At 47.3% G+C, this 26,964-nt stretch overlaps 12 protein-coding genes across 12 annotated transcripts; 9 read left to right on the top strand and 3 right to left on the bottom strand.

Moving 5' to 3' along the window:
* Nucleotides 1–377: 377 nt before the first annotated feature.
* P174DRAFT_130782 (uncharacterized protein) lies at nt 378–861 on the top strand. The gene has a single exon (XM_024821100.1). It carries the CDS (start codon nt 496–498, stop codon nt 739–741), a length of 246 nt encoding a protein of 81 aa, XP_024683926.1. The 5' UTR covers nt 378–495; the 3' UTR covers nt 742–861.
* Nucleotides 862–3,754: 2,893 nt separating this feature from the next.
* P174DRAFT_511112 (major facilitator superfamily transporter) lies at nt 3,755–5,994 on the bottom strand. Its single transcript, XM_024831754.1, has 3 exons — nt 5,915–5,994; nt 5,728–5,857; nt 3,755–5,655 (listed from the first exon to the last, which is right to left on the bottom strand). The coding sequence occupies exons 1-3, from the start codon at nt 5,976–5,978 to the stop codon at nt 4,248–4,250; spliced, it is 1,602 nt and encodes a 533-aa protein (XP_024683924.1). The 5' UTR covers nt 5,979–5,994; the 3' UTR covers nt 3,755–4,247.
* P174DRAFT_419276 (uncharacterized protein) lies at nt 3,851–4,159 on the top strand (the record flags this gene model as incomplete). The annotated part of the gene is made up of 1 exon (XM_024824771.1): nt 3,851–4,159. One exon carries the CDS (start codon nt 3,851–3,853, stop codon nt 4,157–4,159), a length of 309 nt encoding a protein of 102 aa, XP_024683925.1.
* A 388-nt stretch (nt 5,995–6,382) lies between the features above and the next one.
* Nucleotides 6,383–7,746, top strand: P174DRAFT_403998 (uncharacterized protein). Its single transcript, XM_024824010.1, has 2 exons — nt 6,383–7,285; nt 7,334–7,746. Exons 1-2 carry the CDS (start codon nt 6,457–6,459, stop codon nt 7,360–7,362), a joined length of 858 nt encoding a protein of 285 aa, XP_024683923.1. The 5' UTR covers nt 6,383–6,456; the 3' UTR covers nt 7,363–7,746.
* A 2,286-nt stretch (nt 7,747–10,032) lies between these two features.
* On the bottom strand, nt 10,033–10,689 carry P174DRAFT_429714 (uncharacterized protein; the record flags this gene model as incomplete). Its single annotated transcript, XM_024825587.1, has 3 exons — nt 10,033–10,159; nt 10,199–10,269; nt 10,585–10,689. The coding sequence occupies 3 exons, from the start codon at nt 10,687–10,689 to the stop codon at nt 10,033–10,035; spliced, it is 303 nt and encodes a 100-aa protein (XP_024683922.1).
* A 1,192-nt stretch (nt 10,690–11,881) lies between these two features.
* Nucleotides 11,882–13,779, top strand: P174DRAFT_449772 (Zn(II)2Cys6 transcription factor; the record flags this gene model as incomplete). Its single annotated transcript, XM_024828877.1, has 2 exons — nt 11,882–13,068; nt 13,107–13,779. 2 exons carry the CDS (start codon nt 11,882–11,884, stop codon nt 13,777–13,779), a joined length of 1,860 nt encoding a protein of 619 aa, XP_024683921.1.
* Nucleotides 13,780–14,491: 712 nt separating this feature from the next.
* P174DRAFT_367636 (maltose permease) lies at nt 14,492–16,107 on the top strand (the record flags this gene model as incomplete). The annotated part of the gene is made up of 2 exons (XM_024822187.1): nt 14,492–14,676; nt 14,745–16,107. 2 exons carry the CDS (start codon nt 14,492–14,494, stop codon nt 16,105–16,107), a joined length of 1,548 nt encoding a protein of 515 aa, XP_024683920.1.
* An 884-nt stretch (nt 16,108–16,991) lies between these two features.
* On the top strand, nt 16,992–18,665 carry P174DRAFT_439944 (glycoside hydrolase family 5 protein). Its single transcript, XM_024826934.1, has one exon. The coding sequence runs from the start codon at nt 17,074–17,076 to the stop codon at nt 18,514–18,516; it is 1,443 nt and encodes a 480-aa protein (XP_024683919.1). The 5' UTR covers nt 16,992–17,073; the 3' UTR covers nt 18,517–18,665.
* Nucleotides 18,666–19,825: 1,160 nt separating this feature from the next.
* On the top strand, nt 19,826–21,124 carry P174DRAFT_449770 (uncharacterized protein; the record flags this gene model as incomplete). The annotated part of the gene is made up of 2 exons (XM_024828876.1): nt 19,826–19,949; nt 20,509–21,124. The coding sequence occupies 2 exons, from the start codon at nt 19,826–19,828 to the stop codon at nt 20,802–20,804; spliced, it is 420 nt and encodes a 139-aa protein (XP_024683917.1). The 3' UTR covers nt 20,805–21,124.
* On the top strand, nt 20,840–21,049 carry P174DRAFT_367639 (uncharacterized protein; the record flags this gene model as incomplete). The annotated part of the gene is made up of 1 exon (XM_024822188.1): nt 20,840–21,049. A coding segment is annotated over one exon (210 nt), but the record flags the coding sequence as incomplete, so codon positions are not given.
* Nucleotides 21,125–23,930: 2,806 nt separating the features above from the next.
* Nucleotides 23,931–25,025, top strand: P174DRAFT_511109 (DUF3431 domain-containing protein; the record flags this gene model as incomplete). Its single annotated transcript, XM_024831753.1, has 4 exons — nt 23,931–24,093; nt 24,142–24,287; nt 24,349–24,453; nt 24,513–25,025. 4 exons carry the CDS (start codon nt 23,931–23,933, stop codon nt 25,023–25,025), a joined length of 927 nt encoding a protein of 308 aa, XP_024683916.1.
* An 8-nt stretch (nt 25,026–25,033) lies between these two features.
* On the bottom strand, nt 25,034–26,702 carry P174DRAFT_403988 (putative GPI-anchored cell wall protein Pst1). The gene is made up of 3 exons (XM_024824009.1): nt 26,469–26,702; nt 26,049–26,421; nt 25,034–25,994 (listed from the first exon to the last, which is right to left on the bottom strand). The coding sequence occupies exons 1-3, from the start codon at nt 26,551–26,553 to the stop codon at nt 25,235–25,237; spliced, it is 1,218 nt and encodes a 405-aa protein (XP_024683915.1). The 5' UTR covers nt 26,554–26,702; the 3' UTR covers nt 25,034–25,234.
* Nucleotides 26,703–26,964: the final 262 nt, after the last annotated feature.

Below are 26,964 nucleotides of genomic sequence, written 5' to 3'. Positions count from 1 at the left end.
ATGGGTACAAAACAAAATAACTGGATTGATCCACAAATCCTCAATGCGATTATCTCTCGCAACATAGCTGATTGTCGTTCTATATCTTCCAGTCTCAAGGCCATCACTCTCTGCGCTGGCGGCGTGGTACTGGCGGCCTTGCTAGTATCTTCTGGCCCGCCCGAATGGACACGAGTTTCCGAGGTCGTTTGGCGCGTGCCGATGCGATGCTCGGACCGGCTATCCGTTCGGGACCATTTAAGGACTGAAAACCTGTGCATCTCAACACATGTGTTAGGCCACCTGTCGTTCGATACAGCCGGCTCAGAGAAACGAAATCAGTGACCGGATGACATAGCATTATTTTCCAATTCTCATTCTCAATCAAGGATTGTTCTGGGTGTCATGTTCAGCTCAAGGAATATGAAAAACGGCACCTGGAACTTTTCTAGCAGGAGAAATGATGCTGACCTCGCTCATTGGAAGCGCTATGACCACATATTTCCCATTTGAGTGATGCATAGACCTACGGTGCTACACAAACTATCCCCACTCATCATCCTATATGATTTTCCATCCTGCTCATCTCTAACACATACAACCATAGGGTGTGGAAAACAGGGCTTCCTAGAGTTGCATAACCGAACCGCAAAAATCGAACCCGAACCTCACCGAACTCGCAGCAGTTTGGGTTCGGTTCCTAGCCTAGGGAATCGCACCGGTTTCAGTTTCTATAGGGTGGAACTGTTTTGGGTTCAGTGAAAACTACTAGTTATAGTTTTCGCAGTTTTATAAGTTAGGTGAAACCGCCTAACCCATTTAAAGGTATTTACAGAGGTATTATAAGTTAAAAAATAGACTAAGTTAACTAAGTATTCTAACCATGGTTAGATTTTATAAAGACTGTATAATAAAGTAGAACTCCTCTATTATATTAATATAATCTATTAAATAACTCGCCCTCACCCCTTATTAAGGTCTTTAAAATGCCCTGGTGGATGAGCTGCATGGTAAGGTTATAATAACTAAGGAGTAGTAGGGGCTTAGAATGCTGCTTAAGTAATAATAGTCTATGTTATAGGTAGATAATTATTATTAATATCATCTCTGTTAGACCCCTCTTTGCCAGCTACCTCTTACTGAGTTATATAAGTACTAGTATTATCTATCTTATTATCTTTAATATCTTTATTATCTTTATTAAAGCCACCCTAATCTTCTTTACCCTTACTAATATTAGGTATAATATCTAGATTATCCTAATTATTATTCTCTTTCTTAATATCTCTCTTACTAACCTTATTAAGCAAGATCTAGAATTCCTAATTAATTTTAAATTAATTAGTGCACATTAAGAGCATGATAGACTATATTATATTAGGGTTTAGGTAGCTATATTAATAGTAGCAGATATCCTAAGCTATACTAAATAGATTCTCTAGCCTAACACTAGTCACTAGGATAGTAAGAAAGTCTTAAGTAATTAAGGTAAGTGTTAGAAATTAAGATATATTCTACTTGTACTAGTTAAGAATATTAAGGGAGTCCTTATCTAGATAGCAACCTAAAATCTTACTATAGTTAGATTAATAGAAGGATAGTAAGAGAAGGGTGACTTATATTTATTAAGATAATTAGAAAGTTTATTATTAATAGTATCTTTATATAGTGAAACCCAACACTATTTTAACTTATAAAGGGCATAATTTAGGCTAATTAGTAATACTTAGGTAGATAATAGAGCTTAAGTATATAGATACTTCTTATAATAGTTAAAGATCTTCCTAAGCTTATAGTGATATTCTCTAACCTAGTTATAGCTATTATTATCCTAAGAAGCACTTTAAAAGAATAAAAGTTTTTAATATAGATTAAGAATTATGCTAATAGCATAAATAAGACTATAAAAGCTATAAGTCTTCTTATAGTATTCCTTTAGCTTAATATATGCAGCCTGCAGGGCTTTATAGAGTTATTACTTCTAGTACTATCTCTTACCCTTAAGGAGCTTTATTAAATCTTTAAGATAATTAAAGAGACCTTCATAGATACTAAAGACTTAATATACTATAGCTCTAGTATATTCTAAAAGTATAGTTATATAGATATAGTGTTGGTGAGAACCATGGTATGGTTAAACCTTAATAAGAGGCAAATAGTGATCTCACTATGACAGCATAGTGATATCACCTAGCTACCCACTGCCTATAAATATGTCCTCAAGGTCACTCCTCACCTAGTTTTACAATTAATTAAGCAATCAAGAGAAATCAAGGAATTAAGACATTTAGCTAAGATATCCTTAGCTACTTCCTACTATTCTTCCTTCTTACCTTGGCAAGCTATCTATTCCCCTTTGCTTTAGTGAACTCTACTAGCTAGTTATACACTACATACTACTTATCCATTCACACATTCTGCATCTGTTAACCACCTCACAAGCTGCGATACACAAGTAGCACTAATATTTATAAACTAGGCAATGAGTCAGATGTCCTTAATAGCTAATATCATAAGCTCTTTGCCCATATTACCTCTGCCTATTCTTTGCACAACCTTTACATAGATTATCCATGTCTACTTATATAATTTCCCTGTTAGGCAATGCTAAAATGGCAAGATTATTAGATGGATGAGTCATAACTAACTTTAGTATATATTTTTATAATAATTGTGCCTCAACTTGGTTCTTAGACCCTCTTTAAATTATAATTGCATCTGCATCCTTTCCCTTTCTTACTAAGGCGCAAGTATCTATTGCCTGGGTCTCTTCTATCTACCTCTCAAACAGCCCAATAATAAGCCACCAGCAGTCACAATAAATCAAGTAGAAAAGTTCTCCAAGTAGGTCTAGTACAGAGGGCCATCTAATTACTGCCTAAAATGATCATCATAGCTGTGCTCCGCCAAGAAACAAGGTATAGCTAATAAAGCTTTGAAAGAAAGACCTGTGTAGGCCAAAGGGAACTTAATTAGTTAAGTCTGGGCAACCATGGGTGCTTGCAGGTGCTTACAGGTGACCACTCACCCTGTCTATTCTGCACTCACCCAAGGCCACCTAAGGTCGCGCGACTAAAAGCAGCGTCGCGCGATGGCTGCAGCCACCGACCTTTTGACCGCGTTGAAGCCACACGCCGGCCGGTTAGTAGTTGGGTGGGTGACCACCAGCGAATCCCGGCTGTTGTATGTTTTTTTCCTTTCATTTTTATTTTGCTTAATGCCCCCATATCTTGGACAAGTGATGGTAAAGTGAGGAGTCATGAAGCACAGCTTTACTCCAGCCCTAAACCAAACCGCGAATTATGCCGCAGAGAGACTTTGAAGTATTGTAACGGTGGTGTGAAGACCATGCAAGGACTTCTTACTCGAATATGGGATCAGGCTTGATATTCTCTTCAGGAGCGAATAGCATACGAGTAGGCATTTCAACCCCTTTACGAACGGCAGGGTCACTGATAGAAGATGCGTATCGATCGAGCTGATAATTGAAGATGGCAACAGAGAGCGACAGACCTTAGACGATGCTGAAGCTGTGAACAAACGCCCCAAGTGCCGTGGATGATGCTGTGTCTTCTCCTCAAGTTCAGCTGGTATTGAGGGAAGGACTACAGCGGTACGGTTGTGCCTCTCCAGTCCCAGGATGCTCCGTGTGGTGTTTTGTTGGCGTTCTACTAATAGACCGTAGAGTAGCGAGAGTAGGACCTGGTTGGCTTTCCGAAATACCGGCCATTCGCTCGTTGCACTGACCATTCTACTGTACCTAGTATCTTGTAATGACCATAAGTATTATTCCTGTCTTGTTGCCTAGATAAGTGCCGTTGCCTTCCTACCCAAGATATCATCACCTGCCCTTCTTCAAGACACCCATGAAATGGCCCACGAAAACACCCCCTTCTCCCGTGGCAGGGAAGCAAACTTGCTCAAGTGGCGTCTCCAGCCAGCAAGAAGAAATTTCCTCATCGCCCTTGTCGGCGCCGCTTTAATCGTCGCTGGCTGGATTCACTCCTATGGGTTTCGCGCCCCATCCCGCATTATTAGCATCGGGTTGTCGATCCTCGCGCTGGGCTGGGGATTCTATCCCGCCCTGCGCAGTGTAGCCAGCGATTTTGTTTCGGAGGCTCAGTTTAGACCTGCTGAATACCGTGCGACGCTTGATCGTTCGGACGTTGTCTCGGAATGATACGATAGAGAGAATTTAGAGCCCCTAAACCAAGAAGTTGGTGATTGTATTCAAGCCGTACGATAGTCTTGACGCCATCTCTAATCGCTTAAGCATTCTTTGCTTTGACGGATCGCCACTCCATGAGCAAGCTCCCAATCAACGTCGCACATGCCAGTCCAACTGCCAGATACCAAGTTTCACCAAAGCTCCTACCAACGCCTGCAAGAACCAGTCCGCGCTGAGCTGGGGGAGCACGTCCCACGGTATCCGACAGCCCATTGGAGTCAATAGTTGCGGGATCCAACCCCGGGACTACCCGGGCCAGGTTTGCTGAGAGTTTATTTGTGAAAATAACCTGAGCTATGGCAGCACACACAGAAGGACCAAAGTGCTGGGCAAAGAGCACAATAGATAGGCCCAGTGAGGCATCACTAGTGGGTAGTGCTGTCTGTACAGCACTAATTGGAGCATTAAAGCCTACTCCACTTGAGAAGCCGTATGCGCCAGGGTACAGGATAAGTTGTGTAAAGCTTGTATCAACACCAAAGGTTGTTATTAGACCCGCGAAGACAGGCAGCAGGGTGGAAGAAAAGAGCATGAATGGCGTGTAGTAACCAATTATGCTAGTTCCAGATCCGCAGACGAACATTCCAATGGTGGAGCCAATAACAACTGGCAACATCATATAACCTGCTGTGCTGGGAGGGTAACTGCGTACAACCTGATAGTAGGTTGGTAAATAATACTCAAGTATATTAGTAGCTCTATTAGAGCACATCGTAAAGATTGAGGCGGCAATGACGTTGCGGTTCATGATGAGACGCGGAGGTAAAGTAGCAGCATCACCTTGTCGGTATTGATTATATGCAAAGGCAACAAGCAGAACAGTAAAGGTGATAAGAGGACCAATAACCTTACCATCATCCCAGGCGTATTTCGTCCCGGCCCAGGAAAGGGCGATGAAAAGGCTGGTCAGCGCAGGAATGAATAGCAGGCTGCTGACTGGGTCAATTTCGATCAGCTTTTGTTTCAAGGATTTGTTCATATCACTGGGTTTTGGATCTGAAAACAGAAATATAGTCATCAAGAGTGAGACAGATCCAATTGGTAGATTGATCCAGAAATACCACCGCCAGCCAAGTGATTCAGTCTGAACTCCACCAATAATCGGTGCAGCAAGAATAGCCAGACTCTCAACCATGCCTAACACGCCGCAGAAGAATGGGCGTCGACGGAGAGGCAAGATATACATAAGAATAGTAAATAATCCTCCAATGATTCCTGCAAAGCCTGTTCCAGTGACAGCTCTCCCTATAATAAACATAGAGGATGTCATGGCTGTGGAACAGAGCACAGAGCCTACTAGGAATATGGCCTGCGCAAGCAAGAATATAACTTTGATAGAGAACAGCCTGTATAGCTTGCCAAAGATGAACTGGAATGCGCAGGAGCAGAGCCGGAATGCGGAAGAATACCAGCCAACATCAGCAACGGTGTGGAAATGATTGGTTATACTACCCAGGCAAGAATGATTAGCTGTTCAACAACTCAAGCTTTAGAGAGGACATCAATTTTCCAGTACACACCTGGGCACAGTGGTCGCGACGATGCTGGTGTCCAGCCCTCCAAGAGTAACTAAGGCACTCATGGTGAGAATGATGAGCCAAAGTTTCAACCCAGTCGGATACTCTTGAGTTTCTTCATCCGAGCCGGGGCCTGAGCCTGAAGTATCTCCTTCAGTCCCCGTAGCTGCACTGGCCACTCCTAACCTACGCATTTGGACGGCAGCTTCATCTTCGCAAGCACTTGTCGTCGTTGTTGCAGTTCGTGTCGCCATAGCGACAGCGAAAGGCCAGAGGATGAGTGGTCTGTATTGCGTGGTTGAAGTGCATCCGACCTCGCTTATATGGTAAAAGGGGCTTTTGGAAATCAGGTAATGATCCCTGCATCAGTTGCAACCTTGCAAGCTGGAAGGCGATCTGGTTGGCAGAGGCAGATATCTAGTGAGCGGTTAATACAGGGAATAATGCAAACTCGGTCAGTTCGATTGCGCAACTATTAGGCACCTATAATATTTTTTGATCTGAACAGGGGAAAGCAATAAAATTAGTATAGTCGCAACTATTAGGCACCTATAATATTTTTTGATCTGAACAGGGGAAAGCAATAAAATTAGTATAGTTATAAAACTTCATGGGCGCCTTACTCTAAAGATTACATCATAATCATATAGAATGATATTTATGGATGAATTGTTCTCGACTTAGTTTCACATCTTCCCTAGATGCCAAATTCACCTACTTTTGATCTTCAGCATGTCAGAGGCAGAAAGTATGATTGAGCCTAATGCCCTTGATGAATCTTTTATTATATCAGGGCTCTCTAGCCTCAGCATCGGAACAGCTGAGGGCCCACCAAAATCATCATCGCAGACGCGGAAAGCAAGGCTGGTTCTGCTACAGCCTCTAGCCAATGCTAAGATGCTTCAAGCCTGCCGTAATCCGCAATCGCGCAGGATTCTCAAAAATGATTGCCTTTTTACTTCCAGTAATGAGCTCCTTGATATCCAACCAGTTAGTAGGGCGTGGAGACAGGCAATAATGAATGCCCCGCCTTTTTCACACTTGATATTCGACCTCACTCTACCTAAGGAGACTGAAAATTGCAAGGACACATTCCAGAAAGTACACTGGGACACTTATATTCCGGAAGAGAATAGTCTCGGTGTCCCTTTGAGGGATGTTATGACTTTGGTTAGGACTATCGCCACCGAAATGAAAATGCGAGCAAAGGGTGATGGTCTGTGGTTTGACGTTGTCTATGATGAGATTGAAGGTTCAAAAGGAATAGCGCCGAGGGCAATGGCGATTCTAAAAAAGCAGCTTATTGCACTGAGTCAGCCGGCCCCAGAGGGGAAAGATGGAGGAAAGGGCGAGTTAGCTGGAATAGCGGGTGACGGTGACACAACCCAGGCACCTGAGCAGTTCAGTTCTTGTCACAAGAGCGTTCAGCCTAACAAATTGGTATTTTTTGGCAAATCTGGCGAGCGTCATGAGATTTATCTCCCCAAGGGTACTATTCAAAAAGCTATCGACCTTTTACAAGAGGAAAACTGGGATGAGCTTCTCAAATTCCCTCCTTATAGTGAGTCAAACCTCTAAAACTTGTTGATCGCCAGCTAATATTCTGTAGCGGATCAAGGATATAAGGACTGGGATTGATTGCGAGCACAAGTACCTGGAGACTCCTGGATAATCATTCAACGGTTTTGAATTTTCGGATCAGGACAATGATCCAAATTCAGCTTGATGAAACGGTGCATCACTGATTTTTCCTCATCCATGTGTCTCCTTTCTCACGGCGGAAGATTTTGCATTATTTTTGGTTTTACTGCAGTCAGAGGTTGAATGAAATTGGGAGCCCAAAACCTGGCTGACAGATAAGGTATCTACACAATTGTCACATCCTTGGCCGTCTGTGCTGTTCTACCCTAGTCAATTCTTACCGCCCAAACCCGTTAGACGATTTCTACCCTACTTCAACAAGGATGCTTCGAATCAGAATGCTTTCAATATAATTTCGAATAAGCTGGGAGGACAATGCTGACGCATCCCAGAAGGTTTGAAACCAACCACTACAAAGGCTGCAGAACAGAATACCAGGCACATAGGCCGCCACAGGACTTGACGAGGCTCTAAATTCGTCGGAATATAAAGGTCCAAAGTGAATAGATGTATATCCCTCTGGGCTCTCCTGCGACTGGCCTTCCGTGCCATTCACACTTCCCCAGTTTCTTGTTATCTGTGCCATACGCACTGTAACCACCATCTTCACCGTAACCGCCATGTAAGATTTGAAATTATAGACAGGGGTCTAAATAAATCATACTACCTCATGGCTTATAAGTTGATGTAACCCCACATGTGAACAAATGAGGGGTACCTAGCTGGATCACCCCACTCTTGAGACACATCATTTACCAAATGCTAAGCACCGCACTGGATTCAAGGCTAAATACCACATCGCGCTAATGTATAGCTATCACACCCTGTCCCAAACTGTCGGGTCCATGTAATGGAATTAATGTTGCTACTAGGTCAGTTTTGACTTGAAGCACACCCCTTAACATTGCTACAAATTCAACATGATGAAACACGTACGCTATATTCTATTGAAAATTAAACAAAGCATTGGTACACGGCATTGCACCAGAATGACTGCAGTCCAACAACAAATGAGCTGACGCCTTCGTCTAGTCCCGGGTGGAGACGGTCAGGTTTTGATACGCCAACATATACATCTGGGAGACCACAGATCACTATTGGCTAGTTTCGCGGAGAGGCCAGCTTGTGGGATCCCAGATCTATCCAGGTGTACTTGTCCGTCGTAGCCATTTCTACCGAGGCTACTGGAGATATAGATGGATACCGCATCGCACGGTACTATCCCCTGCCCATCTTCCTACATGATCCTAGTCAATCTAGAGCAATGAGTCCGCTCTGTTTTGGGTATGAAGCTAGATTCTCCGGCGGGGGTGCATGCAATCCTGGAGCGAGTGAGATGGTACTACTGTGTGCCCAGCAGCAGACCGGAGATGGAAGGAGACAAAGAGAAAAGTACTACAATCAAATACATGATGCGTCCCTGTCAAGCGTTCAAGTTGGATGCTTAGCCACCAACACCGCCCGGGAAATGGGCAACGCATCCCCGTCAACACAATCCTGGTACCCAACCAGATAAGCCAGGTTAAGGGGGCAGCGGTCTCTAGTGGCCCTGCTGCAGTAACTTGGAAGGAACTCCTCCACGGTCAATAAGTGCTGGTCTTTGAAAAAAGCTCGAACCGACTCCGGTCCCTCGCCTAGTTTAGTTTCGCCTCCTGAAACTCCGCTTCACCAGCAACCTACGCAGATCCAATATCAATAGTGCACTGGACTTGATGAGCTTGGTCGCTAGCTAATAGCGGTGATGTGAGACGAGCGATGAACAAACTGAAAATGTGATGTAACTGCATTGTGGCAGGGTATGTCGAGCTGTCTGTGCTCAGCGGCGTAGGCAAGATCGTCAAAAGAGAGGAGAATAAATCAGGGTCAAAAAAGTTGGAACAATCCCTGCTGTTGAATAGGATGTGGTGCTTTAGAGTTGTAAGTGTAGACCAGTTCGGGTGTGGAGTATAATTACGACCTAAGGCTGTATTATAGTAGTGCGGAAAGGAGGGTGGCGGAGATTATAGAACACCAGACAGTGAGTCAATTCAGGTTTGTCTGAGTATGACCATATTGTATTGCCACTTGTTGTTCACAGACTCATTGTAGGACTAGAACAGATGATAGATCAATAACCAGCGCGAGTCTTCTGGGCAAGAAATAAGAGAAAGGATGGTATAAAATACAAATTGATACAGAGACCAAGCGAAGTATTTAGTAGCAAAATAAGGAGTGACCGATGTTGGATTTGAATAAGTATAAGAGAGATATTGAAGTCGCTGGGTGATGATTGAAGTGAGCAAGATGGTGATAACATAGAGTATAACCTAAGAGTACAATGACTATCATGTTAGTGGAGTTAACTCGCACAAGTAAACATATAGAGGAGCCTTATTCTAATCCTGAATGAACACCTCCTGGACTACTCATTCTATAATATGCACTGACTGATAAATATGTTCAAGACATAATTGCTACTCCTGATACTGCAACAGTCATTTCATATAATAGCATCCAGTTCCGTTGTCTATTCTCTTCTCTAGTAATGATTCTTCCTTATTTCAACAATGCCCTGGCCGGGCCTAGACAAGACCAGATGTCTCATTGTGCTCCATTACCCTGAATGTCGCACTCTTTTGCCGTTCTGATACCTATTCTCTTGCCTATCAGACGCCTTGTTCATATGCCTCAGAACACAAACTCATCGCTGCTGTATGTTGGCCAGGGTTGCAACACAGGTAGAAGCTCGGAAAGGACAGCCAATTGTGCATATATTAACTGTACATTATTCCACACTACGGCCGTGTACTGACCGCTGGTGTCCGTCCAGATCGCTAAGAGGAAGACTACACACCTGCGAAGCATGGCTCCTCCCTTTTTAACTCCCGCCGACTGGTCGCTGCTGCCGATATCACTGCCCTGGCCCTGTAGGTGCAAATGGTAATGTCATAATAAGAGAGCAGTGGGTTGTGGCTCCTATTAAAGGAGGCGCCTAGGGCCGTGTGTTGTCTGCTACATGACCTTGGCGGTGACTCGGCCACTCGGTGTATGGAAGGAGTGCTTGCATATCGGATTGTATTGGGTCATTCTCAGAGGTGCTGCTAGAAGTTTTGTCATGCTGGCAAGAGCCTACAGCCTTGTTTGTGCCCTGAACAGTAGGAGCTTCTTCAACCAATTATCCCAGGCTCGTCAGCTGACAGTCACAATAGGGTAGCCTTCTATTATGATCTCATTACTCACGGCAGCAAGGCCCGCCTCAGGTGCAACAAACATCGCCGGCAGCAGCAACAGTAGCAGGGGAAGCAACAGTAGCAGGGGCTGTGACGGCGGCAGCTTGTATATCATTCTATCAATGCCTGTCAGTGCCTTGTTTGCTAGAACTTGTGCCAGAAAGCCTGGGTAACTTACATGGCCTCTGCCTCTACCGCCACGGCGAGTACCACGGCGCTCGTGATGTTGACCGTCCTGTAACCTCAACATTAGATATCCAGACTAGTTGACCATCTCATTGGTTCACGTACCTCCTTTTCTCCCCTTCCCGCAATACTACTCAAAGAATCATATCCGTGTATTATGTTGGGTAAGTTTACCGTATGTCAGTCCCCTTCCTGACATGAATAGCATTAGACTGATGCAAGAGAGATACAGATAAAGCTCCCTTGCTGCAGCTGCTGAACCTGCAATCTCTTCTCAAGAAGTTATTCTGACGTCGGAACCCCGTTGCGGTTGACCTGTATGAGTTCATTGAGGTAACCCTGTTCCAACAACTACTAGTCCGTTGTACTTTGCATCTAACAGCTTCTGTGAGTTCCAAGATACGTCTACTCTCGAAAAATACTAAAAGCTTTGTAACTCCTGCAAGAACCTATAGCGGTCTGTGTTTCGTGGACAAGCTTTTGAGAATGTTCAATCCACGTTCTCAGGGTGACCCTTTCGCCGGGAGTCTCGGTCTCGCACCGATTCCTGTAGAAGAGAGGCAGTTAATTCCTTTACACAGGATGATAGCTCCGTTCGAGACAATCGTTTGCAATGATACTCAACCCCTCTGAACCCAAGTTTCGCCGAGTACATCCGGCATATTGTACATACGCGGTGACAGGACCTCCCCTCGCTGGAAGGACCTGCTTCAGGGTGCTCAGCTATCTTACTTGCAAAGTGTTGATGATAATCTCTCCACCCCATCCACAAGCCCTTGTGCACCAACGGTGGATCAACCGCTCAATTGTGGAATGGGCTCTCAATGGCATTATCAACTGTGCTGAAGCAGACCTGGGATGCAGGAACTGTATTACCCCCACAGAGTTACCCATATCCCCTCCCTGATAAAATTAACCTCTATGTATTTGAAGAATAAAGTTAGTAATCCTTATCGACCAACTTACTTGTGCTTACTTTAGCCTGTTCTCCACTCAACTTATCCCGGCATTTTAACCGACCACAAAAGGTGCCAGCTTTCCCCCACGGACAGCTTTTAGTTCTGCGACATTCCGCGACTCTCCCAGAAATAGGCGACATATGCGTCCGAGATCACCAACACATGGCAGAAACCCCACCCTTTTTGATGGAATCCTCCTCCACCACTGAGGCTCCATTCAACCTCCCCGGCCCATCTACAGCCGGCGACGTACGGCGGACTCCACGCGGAGCCGCGGCATACCCCCGCAAAAGGGCCATCACCGCATGCCAGGTCTGCCGTGCGCGTCGCACCAAATGCGACAATCGGAAGCCCTCATGCTCCTTTTGCCTCAAGGTTGGCGCTCGGTGCGTCCAATCCGCCGTCGACTTATCCAGATACGATCCCGCGAGTATCAAGATCTTGGAGCAACTAAGCGAGCTTAGAGATGCGATGGGGAAGTGTCAGTCTGCTATTGAAAACCTAGGAAACTTGGAGGTACATGCTGGGGGGTCTACATCGGTTGCTATAGACTCCTCTCCAGGCGAGACAGTTTCTGACGTAGACCGGACTCGACTGTTGCCTCCATCTATTGAGGCTATTTGCCGGTGGCCGGTTCTTGATCTAACCCCAGTTTCCCCGCGCGGGGAGGGTCTAGCCTCTACCTCAACCGACACAGACACCGGGAGTGGCTTATCACCGGATAACCTGGACATGCGACTCACCCGACCGCTACTCGATCGGTTTTTCCAATACGTGCACGTCAAAAATCCTGTGCTCGACGAAACATATACGCGCCGATTAGTTGCCTATTTCTGCGTTGAGGGGCTCGACTGGTCCCCAGAATCATGTCTTGCCCTTCTCGTTCTCGCCCTTGGGGCAACCGCTACCCCATTTGAGGGCCCCGACCAACCCGAAAGGAACTCGGCATCCATCATCAGTGCCCGCTCCTTCTACAAAGCCGCACAGAAGCGACTAGCCCTGACGGTGGACGGCCCAGATAGGGTACTGGAAGCACAATGCTATTTCCTGTCCGGTGTATACGCAGCTACCCTCTTCCACCTAGACACCGCCTGGAAACTCTTCCTCCATGCCCTAGCATGCTGTCAAACCTTCCAATTCCAGTCCTCCCCCTCCTCACGCGACACGCAGGTCTTTGATCCGGTCCACAGCGAACGCACCAGCGGCGGGCGAACTCTAAGCCGAGAACAAGCAATCTACTGGTCCTCCTGGAAATTCGAACGTGAACTCCGCAGCCACTTGACCGTCCCTGATTTTGCCCTCTCGCAAACAGAAATGGTCACATACCCACATTTCTTCCCTACACCCCCGTAAACGAGGGTGCCGAATTTCCGGACCCGAGCGAAAGCCTCCACGTCCGCGAGGAACAATCATGGTACTTCTACCTCTCTGAAATCTCCCTCCGCCGCTTAGCATCCTGTATCGCGAAGGGAATCGTGCAGTTCTACCCCGCACTACCCGGAGAGCATTTCCTCGACGGATTAGCTACAGCAACCCGTATCCACGAGTCTCAAGCAGAGGAGTGGGCTATCCGGCTTCCACGGGTTTTATCCCTTGACCAGCCGCCAGAAACGGATGATATTTGTCGATTTGTCCTTCGCGGCCACCTGCTCAATCTATACGAAAGTATCTACTGGCCCTTCATTGACGCGCTGATTAGCGGGTTTCCGATGGATGGGGAGAGAGTATTACTGCGGAGCCTTGTGCTGAAGGGATTACAGAAGCATGTTGAGAGGCTGTGGGTTAACCACGCCGGGTGTAAGCATCGGCACCACGGGACACTTTTTCTGCTTCGGAATTGTAGTCGGAGTGCACTGGTGCTCGTGGCTGCCGCGTTGGCGATTCAGGGGCAGTTGGACAAAGAGGGGCAGTGCGCAGTCGTGATGCCTTTGGGGTGGAGGGAAGCCGTGCTTTTAGCGGTGGAGATGAATCGGTATTGGGCGGGCGAGTCGGCCGATGCGGCGTATCTTGGGCGGGTTGTCGAGGCTGCCTGGGGGAAGGTTGAAGGGGTCCATATTTAGCGAGACCCTCCTTTTTCTGCTTATCCTTTACAGGTCTTGATAAACTAAGAATTTCTATATAACACTACACCATAGTAAGCCCTGCTTAGGTTTTTCTTAAGTCTAGTAGGCAAATCACGGGTTTGAAATCTCCCCCACGCCAACATGCTATCAACTTCTTATTACCACCAGATAGAGTTACTCTGACTCCTGTGATATAATCATATTCGGTTTAATTACTGTGGTAAAGAGCTAGAGATATTTAAATTGACCCAAGAGAGTACTTATTCTATTCTGATCAATATAATCCGACTGATACCGGCTAGGGTTCTCCATTCGTTTAGTGGGAGAGCAAAATCCACAAAGATTGATAGGATAGTTGCACCCATAGCCTAAATGTATTTCTCTTTTCATGTTCCACTCACCAGTACCGCGCAAGCGTGTCAGCATGGAATGCACACTTAGGTTTTCTTGACGAAACCTTACCTTGGTCAGCTTCGCGGAGTGTCGGAGATCCAGCCAAGTGGCTAAGCCGATTCTCTCACTACCCCGGACTTTAGCGGTCTCTAGCGTCCAGTAGTTAGTATACACTTATACTCATCTGGGGGAGTTCTCCGCAGATATATAGTCGAACCCCGGATGGTCGATCATCAGGATATACAAGCGACACTGATGAGCAAAGGTGTTGCTACCCATTCCTGTCTACATCTATCAATTTGACTACTCTGCTACAATGTCTGACGCCATGGAGGGAAAGCCCTCTGCAGACGCTGCCGAACAGGCGACTTCGGTCAGCCACAAAGAACACATAGATGCGGTTCATTCAGTCGAAGATTCCATGACATTCTCCTATATTGTGGAGCACCATAAGGCAATTATCGCGTGGTCTTTTTATTGGGCCATGTGTGCGATCGGTTGGTAGGTAGTTTACCACCAGCTTCCCCGCGATAAACAATTGAATACAACACTTATACGGCTATATGCAGGGGTTTCGATGCTCAAATCAACGGCGCAGTAATCTCCGTCCCTGCCTTCCGGCGCGAATACGGATACGTCTTGGATGGGGAAGCGATCCTTCCTGCGAACTGGCAGTCCGCGTTCAATGTAGCCAGCTCGATCGGCCAATTCTTTGGTGGATTTCTCTGCAGCTGGATGGCGGATAGGGTTGGGCGCAAGCGCTCTCTCCTCTTTGGTTGTATCATCTGCATTGGAGGCACCTTTGGTGAAATCTTTTCGCACGCCCGCGGCGCCTTCCTCGTGTCGAAGCTCATTCTTGGGGTTGGCTTGGGATTCTATCTGACACTCGGGCCGCTCACTTGCAGCGAAATTACCCCGGTGGTGCTGCGTGGCTTATCGACTGCTGGTGTCAACTTGGGTATTTGCGTTGGTCAGCTCCTGTCTAATGCAGTCATTAAGGGGTTTGGTGAGCGGGAGAATCGTTGGGCATTCGCGGGGCCGTTTGCGATGCAGCTGTTCTTCTCGGTGATCCTGCTTGCCGGGCTTCCCTTTGCTCCGGAATCACCCTGGTATCTAGTTCGAAAGAACCGGATGGACCAGGCTCGGAAGTCGCTCCATACGCTATGGGGGAAGGACTTTGACGTCTCTGCTCTACTGACCACAATCCAGGTATCCGTCGAAGAGAGCGCACAGCAAGCAAAGGCCAGTTACGTCGACTGCTTTCGCGGTACAAATCTACTCCGCAGCGCCATTTCCTGTGGTGGATTTGTGTGCCAGCATCTCGTCGGCATCATCTTCGTCTTGGGTTACTCCACGTATTTCTTCGAACTCGCTGGGCTGGAGACAACGCACTCCTTCGATCTAGGTGTCGGTGTCACAGCCTGCGGTGTTTTTGGCAACTTCCTCAGCTGGTTCATCGTCAATTCTTTCGGCCGTCGGAAATTGTTCCTCTCTGGAATGGCCACTCTCACCGCTCTGCTCCTGCTCATCGGCATCATGGACGTCGTCCCCTCCACCGCAGCGAAATGGGTCCAAGCATCTTTCACAGTTATCTACGCTTTTGTATACTTTATGACTGTTGGGGCCATCTCTTTTGTCCTGTTAGGCGAGGTCTCGACCCCTTTGCTGCGCGCGAAGACCACAGCTTTGGCTACAGCCGTACAGGCAGTTTTCGGCATTGCGATGAATGTTGCGGTTCCTTATATGGTTAATCCCGATGAGGCTAATATGAAAGGCAAGGTTGGTTTTGTGTTTGGTGGATGTGCGACGGTTGCTACGATTGTGAGCTGGGTGTATATCCCGGAGCTCAAGGGTCGGACGTTTGAGGAGATCGATATCATGTTCTCGACTCGGGTTCCGCCGAGGCACATGGGCTCGTACCAGATTGGTTGAAGTGGCAAGGTTCGAAATGTAGTCTCAGGTTACCATGTTTCAAGGCGAGCTCTGCTCTGGGGACAAGGGTGTCGGTGCATATGGATGCCTGTTCAGAGGTTCGGCGTCGGTAGCATATCTACACATGCAAAGTGTGTACGGCTCAAAGGGTCCTGAAGCTTCTGTTGCAGAATAAATTTAGGATGTAATAAGTACATGATATAGTACAATTGTATGAGAAAAGAGGAATCTATACAAGATCCATACTCAGGCAATCAAACAGATAGTATATCCATATCACGCCCACGGCATATGGTCGATATATTTCTCTCAACTTTGTAGAGCACATATGTACAATCGGGCTACATGTGGCGGAGTTGTTACAGTTAGAAGGGAGTAAACGGTGCTAACACATGAGGCTAATTTTTGAGGAACGACTTGTTCGGAGCTGTTGTTCCTGAATTGTCATTCTAAAGGATATCCGTGCCATACGCACCCACTCCGGCCCCGATAGTCTACGATACACCGGACGGATAATCGCCTTTAGCGGGTTTTGGATTGCCCCAAACCTGGGGAAGTGGGCCATCCGACGGTTCCACTTCCGACCCTTGTCGCGGAGTGTCGCAGAAGTTGACGCCTCCTCCTCTCGGCGCACGCGTATAGTAACTTTAATCCTCGATAATTGTACTCTGGAATACTTACACCGTAGTTTTCATTCGGTAGTCGATCCGACCTCGGGCGAGAAAGTTACTACTGTGGTGGAGTCTCTGACCCGTCGGGGAGTGTCGGAGAGCAGCTCATTTGTATGACGAATTTTAGCAAATGGATGTATTATAGAGGGATCACATAAAAGATCGCAATATTTATTGCTGGGTTTTCTCGCCGGTATTCTTCATGGAATAGTTCCTCATATTCTCGTCTTAAGCTAGTGGAGTAATCCGTATTCCTAGCCACGTCAGGTTCAGAAAAATACTCTCGCCGGCCATCATGGGCTCATACACAAACCAACATTCCTTCCTGCGTGTGTCTGGTACAGACATAGTCGACGGCCATGGCCGACCAGTCATCCTCAAAGGTGCCGCTATCGGAGGCTTCCTTAACATGGAGAACTTCATCACCGGATACCCAGGCCACGAGCATGAACACCGCGCGGCCATGGCATCTGTCCTAGGGAAAGAAAAGGCACAATACTTCTTCGACCGACTGCTACACCATTTCTTCACAGAAGAAGACGCCGAATTCTTCGCATCCTTGGGTCTGAATTGCATCCGGGTCCCCTTCAATTACAGACATTTCATGGACGACCAGGAGAACCCACCTGTCTTCAAGCAAGCTGGCTTCGACATGCTCGATAAGGTGGTGGGAATCTGTCGCAAATATAACCTTTACGTCATCCTTGACCTCCATGCCGTTCCAGGCGGCCAGAACCAAGACTGGCATTGCGATACTGGGCTCTCGCGCGCCATGTTCTGGGACTTCAAAATCTTTCAAGATCAAGTGATTGACCTTTGGGTTGCTATTGCGAAACATTATGCCAATGATCCCATTGTCGCGGGATACAACCCTCTCAATGAACCGGCCGATCCAACACACGTTCGACTCCTGGACTGGTACAGCCGCGTTCATGCCGCCATCCACGCCGTTGATCCGAATCACATCCTCTTTCTCGATGGGAACACCTACTCGATGGATTTCTCTCACTTCGACAGCATTCTCCCCAACGTGGTTTACTCCTGTCACGACTATGCAACGATGGGCTTCCCTATCCCCGGGCAGCCATTGTACACCGGCACAGCGGAGCAAAAAGCAAAACTGAAGTCCCAGTTCGATCGAAAAGTCCAGTTCATGCGTGACTGGGACGTCCCCATCTGGAACGGCGAGTTCGGTCCTGTCTACCCGGACGCGCGGAGAGGCGAGAATGCGCAAGAGATCCTACGGTCCCGCGCCGAGCTTCTCCGTGAGCAGCTGCGGATTTATGCGGACTCTAATGTCAGCTGGAGTATTTGGCTATACAAGGATATTGGGTATCAGGGGATGGTCTACGTCAATCCGGACACGCCGTATATGAAACTCATTGGCGAGTTCGTGGAGAAGAAGCAGCGCCTTGGCGTGGATTTCTGGGGGTGCACGGATAAGACGGGTGTAAGTCATGTCTATGAGCCGTTTATTGCGAAGCTGAAGGAGATGATTCCGGTGCATCTTCATAAGAAGAAGTATCCGCCGGTATGGACGTTTGATCGCCAGGTGGAGCGGGTGGTGAGAGAGTGTCTGGTCAGTGAATATCTGACCTGGGAGTTTGCGGAGCTGTTCGAGGGAAAGACCAAGGATGAGCTGGAAGAGTTGGCTGCTTCATTTGCATTGAAAAACTGTGTGCAAAGGCAGGAGCTAAACCTGGTGCTAAGTGAAGACGCTTATAGAACGAAAGCGTGATAAAATGGCCGAGGAAAGAAAACAGAAGGGCTCGGGTGGTCCAAGTCGATGACGGTTAAATACCATGTAGAAGACTACTGTGATGGTTAGCTGATAGGCTTAGGATAATAGGCTAAAGAAGCTCCTACAGTCTCCTACTATTCAGGAGACACAGAAGGCTATAGGCTCTTACCAGCATAATAAAGCGTCTAGTAGTACCTCTTAGAGTAGCTTAATACAATCTAATATATAAGCACTCATTCCATACCCTGTGTGGCTAAGCCACCGCTAAGTTCATACAGCAGGCAATGCAAGGTCCTACTCCTAAACGCCTGCTCCAGCAGGAGCAACGCGGCTACCCTTCCCGAGCTTCGACCTGTGGTGCGAAACCTGCTCAGAGTCACCTAGGGAGATCAAAAGGCGTCTGATAGATAAGAGAATGGGTATAGGGCGGCAAAATCAGTGCGATATTCAGGGCAATTGAGTGCGATGTGACACCTGGCGGTGCCCAGGGCATTGTTGGAAAGAAGGAAGAATCTTTACTAGAGAAGAAAATGGAAAACAGAACTGCGATACCATCAGCTGGGAGAGGTAATTATTATAGTACTGGGAATGGTAATCACATCTTCAACATATTTATTAGTTAGTATATACTATTTTTTAATATATTATCAGCAGCTTGGAAGGCAAAGACTACAATATGCTTCTTTTTCTGGGAATAAGATTTTAGTCTAATCACAAGGGAATCATCTCCATCTAGTGAAGACTCTATTACCAGTCCGTGGGAAAAAAAAACTAAACCCTTTAGATAACTTAGCTGAGGCACATTGATCATTTATTAGGTAACCTAAAGGTAAGATAGTCCTTATACACTATTATTCGAAGAGACCAGGGCCAGACTACCATAGGTTTTACTCCAATTAACAGGAGAAGACACGCAATATATCTTACAACAGTCAATTATATGGATACCACCTTGTGATATAGTTAAAAGATTCACTACATTTCTTAGCCCTCATATCTTTTGAGAAGCTTTAAAAGAGACTTGAGCTAAGAATATTCACCACCCTTCTCAGTCCAGTTATTCTTTGGGGAGCTTGGGAAATGGGAATAGACCTTGAAAGTGCTAGACTCCGCATAAGCCATCATTTTATCATTGGCCAAGGTGAATGCTGAGTGGTCCACACCTCAGCGTCCCCGACTGGCCGACAGTCTGGTGGATGATGTCGTGCCATCCCTGCTGTGTTGACCCTACTGTACTGTCTCATCCCTACTAGCTAGAGATAGTTTTGTCTGGGCACCTTTTGGCTGAGTGGTAGATGTATGACAGATGCTAAGCATTGGGACCCACGACGTCCACCAACGGTGGATCAACCGCTCAGTTGTGGAATGGGCTCTCAACAGCACTATCAACCGTGCTGAAGCGGACCTCTTATGGGGTGGAGTGGGAGCAAGTACGTATTTTCTACTTCAGTTACAGTGTTGCACTAACAATATGCAACAACTTAGCATTTGACAATTTCTCAGGCGTTTACCAAGGATCAGTGAAACAACTGATCATTACCTTCGGATTGACACCGACCCTGAGCAGTGAATCATTCCCACATTTACAGAGTGATAAAAATCTATGGCTGAGAGGCAATGCGTCCGTCGTCCTAGTAATACTGCTTAAATGGTCTGAATTATCATAGATTTGGTGGGTAATCTTTTCACTATCTCGTCATTCTCACTCCTGTACAATTTAATGAGTAGTAACCACCTAGTTGGTGAAGTTAATAGTAGTAGCAGTGACGTCAACTTCTGTATAAACTGGTTAAATTCACCTGCTTAATCTCATTCTTTCACAAAATTCACAGTCCATCAACATTACCTTGGGTACACCAGGGACTACTCAATCCGACAGAGTGCAGACTCCTTGACATAGGAGTAGGAACCAGTATGTCCTTTGCTTTGTGGTTTAGTGTTACCTAGTGTGCTAGACTACTGCATACAAGCCAGCTAACAAGGGAAAAGAAGGCGACCAGGCATTCAATCCCCCATCGCGACAAGTGGCTCAGGGAGAGACGCGACGATGGCCAACTCTAGTCCTCGAAGTAGGAGTCTCAGAGTCCATGGCCAAGCTGCGTTCCAATGCCAAATTCTGGCTTGACAATTCCAAATGGCCAAACCAAGTTCGTCATTCTCGTCGGCGCTCAAAGGCCCGGGCGACGTTCGAAAAATGGATGCTGATGCCGCCTAATGCCCCGAACCCGGCACCCCCGCATACGTCGCCGCACTTCGCTCACGACCCGTCCACACACCTCCTCTAGAAAATCAGTCAGCTGCTAGCCAGCAGCTTTAAACGGCCCAAGAGGTCGTCGCTACCCCAACCGGGATGACCAGCGCCCCCATGATTTTGCCCTTCCAAGCCCTGTATGACAGGGCACCAGGACCGAATGAGAGCGATATTACTATTACCACCCAGGAGTTTAGGGCATTCGTCCAGACCATTTTCTGGGACCCTCTATCAAGTGGCTGGCCCATTCCATTTCAACAAAGGCAGCCAGTCTCTTAAAGTAGTGCTTCCGGAGTCGGAGGCTAGAGATATATGATTGGCTGCATAATCTCCTCATGTCCAAATATCACCAGCATAGATTAACCAATGAGGAGTTAATTCATCAGTTTAGTGCCTTTTCCCTAGCTACTGATAAGGGGCCTTTAGCCGTTCTGGCCGCCTCTGCAGGCGTCCTCTATGTTAATTATCCCAGAGTCAGGAGGTCATCAAAGCTGAGCTACAGTCACGATGAGATGCATTTCAGAGTAGTCTACCATTTATACTTCCCTTCAGATTATGCTTAGCATAACAGTTCTCCTAAATCAATACTCAGGGCACCTAAGCGCTCAAACCCAACTCCAAATGCCACAGGCACTCTTGCAGTGTATACTTAAAGTATATATTTCTTTCGCTCTCAAACAGAGAAGAAGGAGATCTGCATTGTGGATCTTGCAATAGGTCAATCATACTATGTTACTGAGAATCCCAATGCTAGATCACCTCAATGGATATCAAGGAGTAATCAGCTGATGTGGCTTGAATGGCTGGAAAGCAGAAACACTAACAGTGGTTGGTGATGCATAGTGCACGACCACTAAGCTCTATAAAGCCAGCACAGTGCCTGGCCAAGCCTTTGACCTTAAAGTGACCAGGCAACTGCCATTTTGAGAGGATAATAAGAATGGTCTCACCTTTGCAATTAGTGGCAGGGTGAATCTAGATGGTTCTCTAGTAAATCCAGAGTAAATGGCAGAATTCAGTGGTCATAGCACTGGCCACAGTACTGGCTGTTTCTACACAACTTCTCCTTCTCCTGTGAGAGATGAATGCTTGTATATAAGCAGTTTAAAGAACTCCATCTAGTATGGATCTCTGAGAAGAGGATCTAATGCAGGGAGTCAGTATGCTATATCAGGCATTTCTAATCTTATGATATTCACAGGGTTAAAGGAATTAGAGTCACCCATCTCACCTCCAGGAGGGGAAGAGAGCTTATATAAATTTAAGATTCATCCCTTTACCCGGTATTTATTGCTAGGGACAGAGAAGTTAACAGTGTAACTTATAAGCATGCTCATGCTATATCCAAGCCAGGCAACGCAGGGATTGACAGAACAGAGACCCTATCTATTAGATATAGCGCTATAAGGGATTAGGAGGGGCAATATTATCTCTTGCAGTGGACAAGTTGCATAAAAATTGACCTATTGCCTTTCTATCCCAGAAGAGAGATGGACAATACAGCTAATAAGAATTACATTACATACATACCAGTCTCATCATATAAAAAAACGTGTGAGATATTCGCATCTGCTAATAGCAATGGGCTATGGGATCTTTGAACTGGCCGCTCCAACTGAATCTCCGCAGACGTTGTCCGTGTTACAATCATATGATGCTGAGCTGGTTATTCCCTCTAAACTAGTTGCCCCCTCAGCGCGGTTTGATATCGGCAATCACGGTAACTATCATATTAGCAAGGGGAAGGCTTTGCATTCAACAATACAGGGAACCTATACCAAGGCAACATGTGATACTGATAAAAGAAATCGAAGATTTGGAGATGTCACATGACTATCACCATCCTGGATAAAGCTCGCTTAGTTGCCTCCCTCGGTCCGGCCGGTTAACATAGGCTGGAACTGAGACCTTAATTCTACTGGTCGCATCTGGCCCCGAAATCCTGCGCCATTCCACTTAAAGACACAAAAGAGATCAATATTAATGCACGACTCTCTGGCTTTGCCTTTGCTCTCTGGCTTCCACCGCCACTCATTGCATGAATCTTGATCATTGGGTAGAAAAAGCCACTGCACTTCTCATAGCTTGTACAGACACAGTTTCCTGGAATTTACAATCGCAGAATGTTCTATCCGTGTCATGCCGTCATCCATAGCTCAAATACCTGGACAAACGATGTAACCCTGTGGCTTTGTCAGGGCCTTTTATCCTGGTCGCCACTCAGAAGGCGTGGCCTCGCTGGGCAAAAGTTTTCTTAATTAATCTATACCATACATCGGCTCTACTTAGGGAAGAGTTTTGGAGGAGGCTTAGAGGCTTAGAGGCTAGCTAACGATATTAATGTTGGAGACAATAACAGGGCCCGAGGCCCCGAAGGTTCGAGACTCATTCTATCCTATTCCGAAAATGGAAAAAGCTTGTAGCTCATGTCGCCAGATACGCCGCTAAGGAACAATTAATATGATCATTGTAGCTCACCGGATCAAATATCCTATCGCGAACCTAGAGCGATTGCATATATCTTGTTCAAAATCTCTAGAAAATTCGTTTCTCATCAATTGATTTACGACGCATTTCTTGTACTTCTAAGGTCAGCAAGATCTAACGTAGTACTGAGGCGCTGAGGCCCTGACGTGATTGGGTGAGGCTGTATGACAGAAAAGAACCCGTCAGATCCGAGTGAATCAGGAACAGGTGGGTAGCTTCAAGGTGGGGCGGCTTTGAACTATAAGCTTGACCAATAGCAGCTAGTCATAACGGTTAGTGCACAAGGTAAGCCAGTAAAATTGGAAGGAGCAAACCCGTCAAATCTATGACTGGCCAGGGATATAGGTGCCGGCGTGTCATTGCACCAATAGGTTGGCACCCAGCTGTGGGGGCTCCACTTAGCGGGTGCGGCGTTTGCTTTTCCAAACTATTTTCCCTGGTGCTACGCAGCTTACAAGTATTACACAGTAGACGTAGACTAGCCTAAGGCAAGGCAAAGGCGGTTACCTAACCGGTCTCGAGAAAGACGAATCATATTTGGCCCTGCATGGCAAGATGGCTATGGCGATGACACCTCGCATAAGCGCCAATTGACCTGTCTTATTTGAATTTTCTTTCAGTAGAACCGTGGACATCTCCTGTCCGCAGCATCGTCTTCTCATTTGGTCCTACTATGAAGCAGACATTTGCGCAGAAGACAGATTCAATGTCGAAACGACGACTGTCCAGATGGCCGGCCCGCCGGACAGCAGTCACTACTTGCACAGCGCTGATCTGTCTGTGGCTATTCACCTTAATGTTGTATCGGCGGGGAGATTTCGCGCTGGAGCCTGACGGTGAACTTGCATTCCCTGCCAAATTAGGCAGCCACACTGACTGTCTAGAATTCGAGCAAAACGACCATTCAGTCACGCAGCAACTCGCCGACATCACCAAGACATACTCATCCAACAGCACTATCTCGCTGGTGCTAGCCGCGACACAATCGGAAGATCTCACCTGGCTGTTGAATTACTGCCGTGATCAGTACGTCACACTCGTCCCTCCCACTTCCTCCAAACCCAGCCATATGCTGATACTAGACCAAACAGCGACGCCATCCCTTTCATCTACACCACCGACAGCAAACCCGCTCCGCACCTCCTCGTCCCCACACCACCCGCGGCCGCGAAGCAGCCGCCTACCTCTCCTACGTCGTCGACTTCTACGACCAACTTCCCCCTACACTATCTTCATCCACTCCAACCAAGACCAGTGGCACAACGACCTCTTCGGCCCAAAAACCAGCGTCGCGCTGCGCAATCTCCGCCTCGAGGCCGTCGCCGCACAGGGCTACGTCAACCTCCGCTGCGAGCACGACCCAGGCTGTCCGACAAACGTGCACCCCTGGTCCCCGACGCAGATCGATATCGATAAGAAGGATATCCGCGCGTACTTCCCGCAGGTGTACCAGACGCTGTTTGGCGTCGGCAAGGAGCGCGTCCCCGAGCATATTGGGAATGTCTGCTGCGGGCAGTTTGCCGTCAGCAGGGAGCGGATCCTGCAGCGGCCGAAGCGGGACTATGAGCGCATGTTGGCGTGGGCGGGGGAGACGAACCTGACGGATAGCTTTGGGGTCGGGTGGGTGTTTGAGAAGGTCTGGCATGTGGTGTTTGGTATGGAGGATATCTATTGTCCGCGCTTCGAGCAGTGTCGGTGTGATGTGTATGGGTGGTGTGGCCCCTTGGCGAATGGGGAGACACTGCAGCCAGTGAGGGTGAAGTCCTAGGGTTTCATGTAAATTGCTAGATATGACCGTATAGACGATTTGGATTTTTCATGTACTCGAAACGGCATATGGAGTTCGTCAGTTAATGCTAATATGGAAGAAATGAATGGCATCAACTTCATTAAAGGATTCGCGCTCGGGCATACAATTTGCAGACATTTGTTCATTGTCTACTTGGCATACAGCTATGTACCTGTCATGATCAATCATTACTCGCGGTGGATAGGCTGCTGGTGGTTGCTCATTCCGCCTCCGTCCAGCTCATAGATAGGAGTCTGGGGCCTTGTTCGGCCGGTCCCCACCTCGTATACATTCCCGCTGTCTAGCATCGGAACATCCATCTCTGACGGTGGAGGTCGCGGCACTGGGGATGGGATATGATGTAAAAATAGCGTGGGGTCGGAAGTTACTCTTCGGTGGGACGCGGTGGCCGAGGACACTGATGGATCGGACCCAGGAAGTAATGATACAGGAACAGACATTCTCTCGGACCCGGGGAGCAAGGATGCTGGAACAGAGGATCTCGTGTCTGCGGCTGGTGGTGGGGACGGTGGCTTTCGGGGGATACTCCTCTCGACGTCCTCTTGGGGCGGCGTGAGCTTTGGAGTCAGCTTTTCTGTCTTGGTAGTAAGGCCGGGGGGAGACGGTGTGGGCGATGGGGCAGCCTCTGGTATTGTCTTTTCTGTTCGTCGATTCTGCTGGCGCTTTCGACGGCGGATGAATAGCCAAAGGAAGAACAGAATCAGCAGAACGACGATCACCACTGCCACGGCGATTCCGGCTTTTGCACCCGTGCTCAGTCCATCGCTGCTGGATGACTTGTTGGTTTTGCCGGTCGTGCATGAGTACGAGCTTTGGAATACTCTGTCCTCTCCAGACCGTTGACTATCCAAACTTGAGCAGTTAAAGGTGCCTGAGCTATGGATCGTTGTCGGTCCTCGGACTGTGTCAAGGTTCGAGAAGGAGATCCTACGCCTCGTCAGATATTGTGAGAAGTAACAGGGAGAATATGCTTGAACGAACCGATTGAAATCACCGGAGACGGTCAGCCCCCCTCTGACCTCATCCAGGTCACTCAACGACAAATCTTTCAGATTTCGATTGTTCTCCACTTTGATGTCTCCTCCCACAGTCTGTAAATTGGATATTGAGATTTGATTGAGCGCATCATTATTCTCCACGGTCAATGTTCCAGTGACGGTCTTCAGGTCCGATGCTATCAACGAACTGAGGTTCGAAGCTCCGTGAGCTGTGAGAGGGCCTTGAATTGTCTCGACTCCGTGGAGGTTGATAGTCCCGCTCGCAGAGTTCGCCATGGTCACACTACCGCGGACGGTTTGACAGGAGGCGATAGAGTCTGCATCTGTTTGGGATGCAATGTTCACATTGGTGTTGCCTGATTGTTCAGCCGTTGATCAAGTACGGACAGACATTTCAGCTTACATCTGGGGTTGGAATCGGATCCTTCGTCATCATCGGCTGCAACGCGCCGCAAAGCTAGGAGCAGACAGAAGAAAAGCGGCCTCATCTGGTATGCCTCAGAGGTGGGATATCATATCTTGACAATTTCAAAAGCATCATGAAGAAAAAAAATTATATATCATTTAACGGGAAAGCTCGAACAGATAACCATCCTGAAGAACAACAAACCAATGCAGACCCTGGCACCGGTTGTGGCTGAGCCCATGCTCTTGAGGATTGGCGCTACGCGCACCCTGACTTTTTAAAGAGATCTTATAGGCCTGCGGACCGATGGAATCCAGTCTGATGCGAGTCAGGTGTAGATCAGCGGTTGTTAATTAAAGACAAGTTAGACAAGACTACGTAGTTCCTCTCAGGGACCGCTCGTCCTGGTTCCAACTTTCCACCGTGTGGTCGATGCGGGGTCATATTCGCTGAGCATTATACTGATGCCTGACCCTTGAGTACTAGTTGCATT

This window comes from Aspergillus novofumigatus (assembly GCF_002847465.1).
Source record: "Aspergillus novofumigatus IBT 16806 chromosome Unknown P174scaffold_3, whole genome shotgun sequence".
Taxonomy (NCBI): Eukaryota; Fungi; Ascomycota; class Eurotiomycetes; order Eurotiales; family Aspergillaceae; genus Aspergillus; species Aspergillus novofumigatus.
Note: the sequence above shows the minus strand (reverse complement) of the source record. Positions and strands in the feature narration are given on the sequence as shown.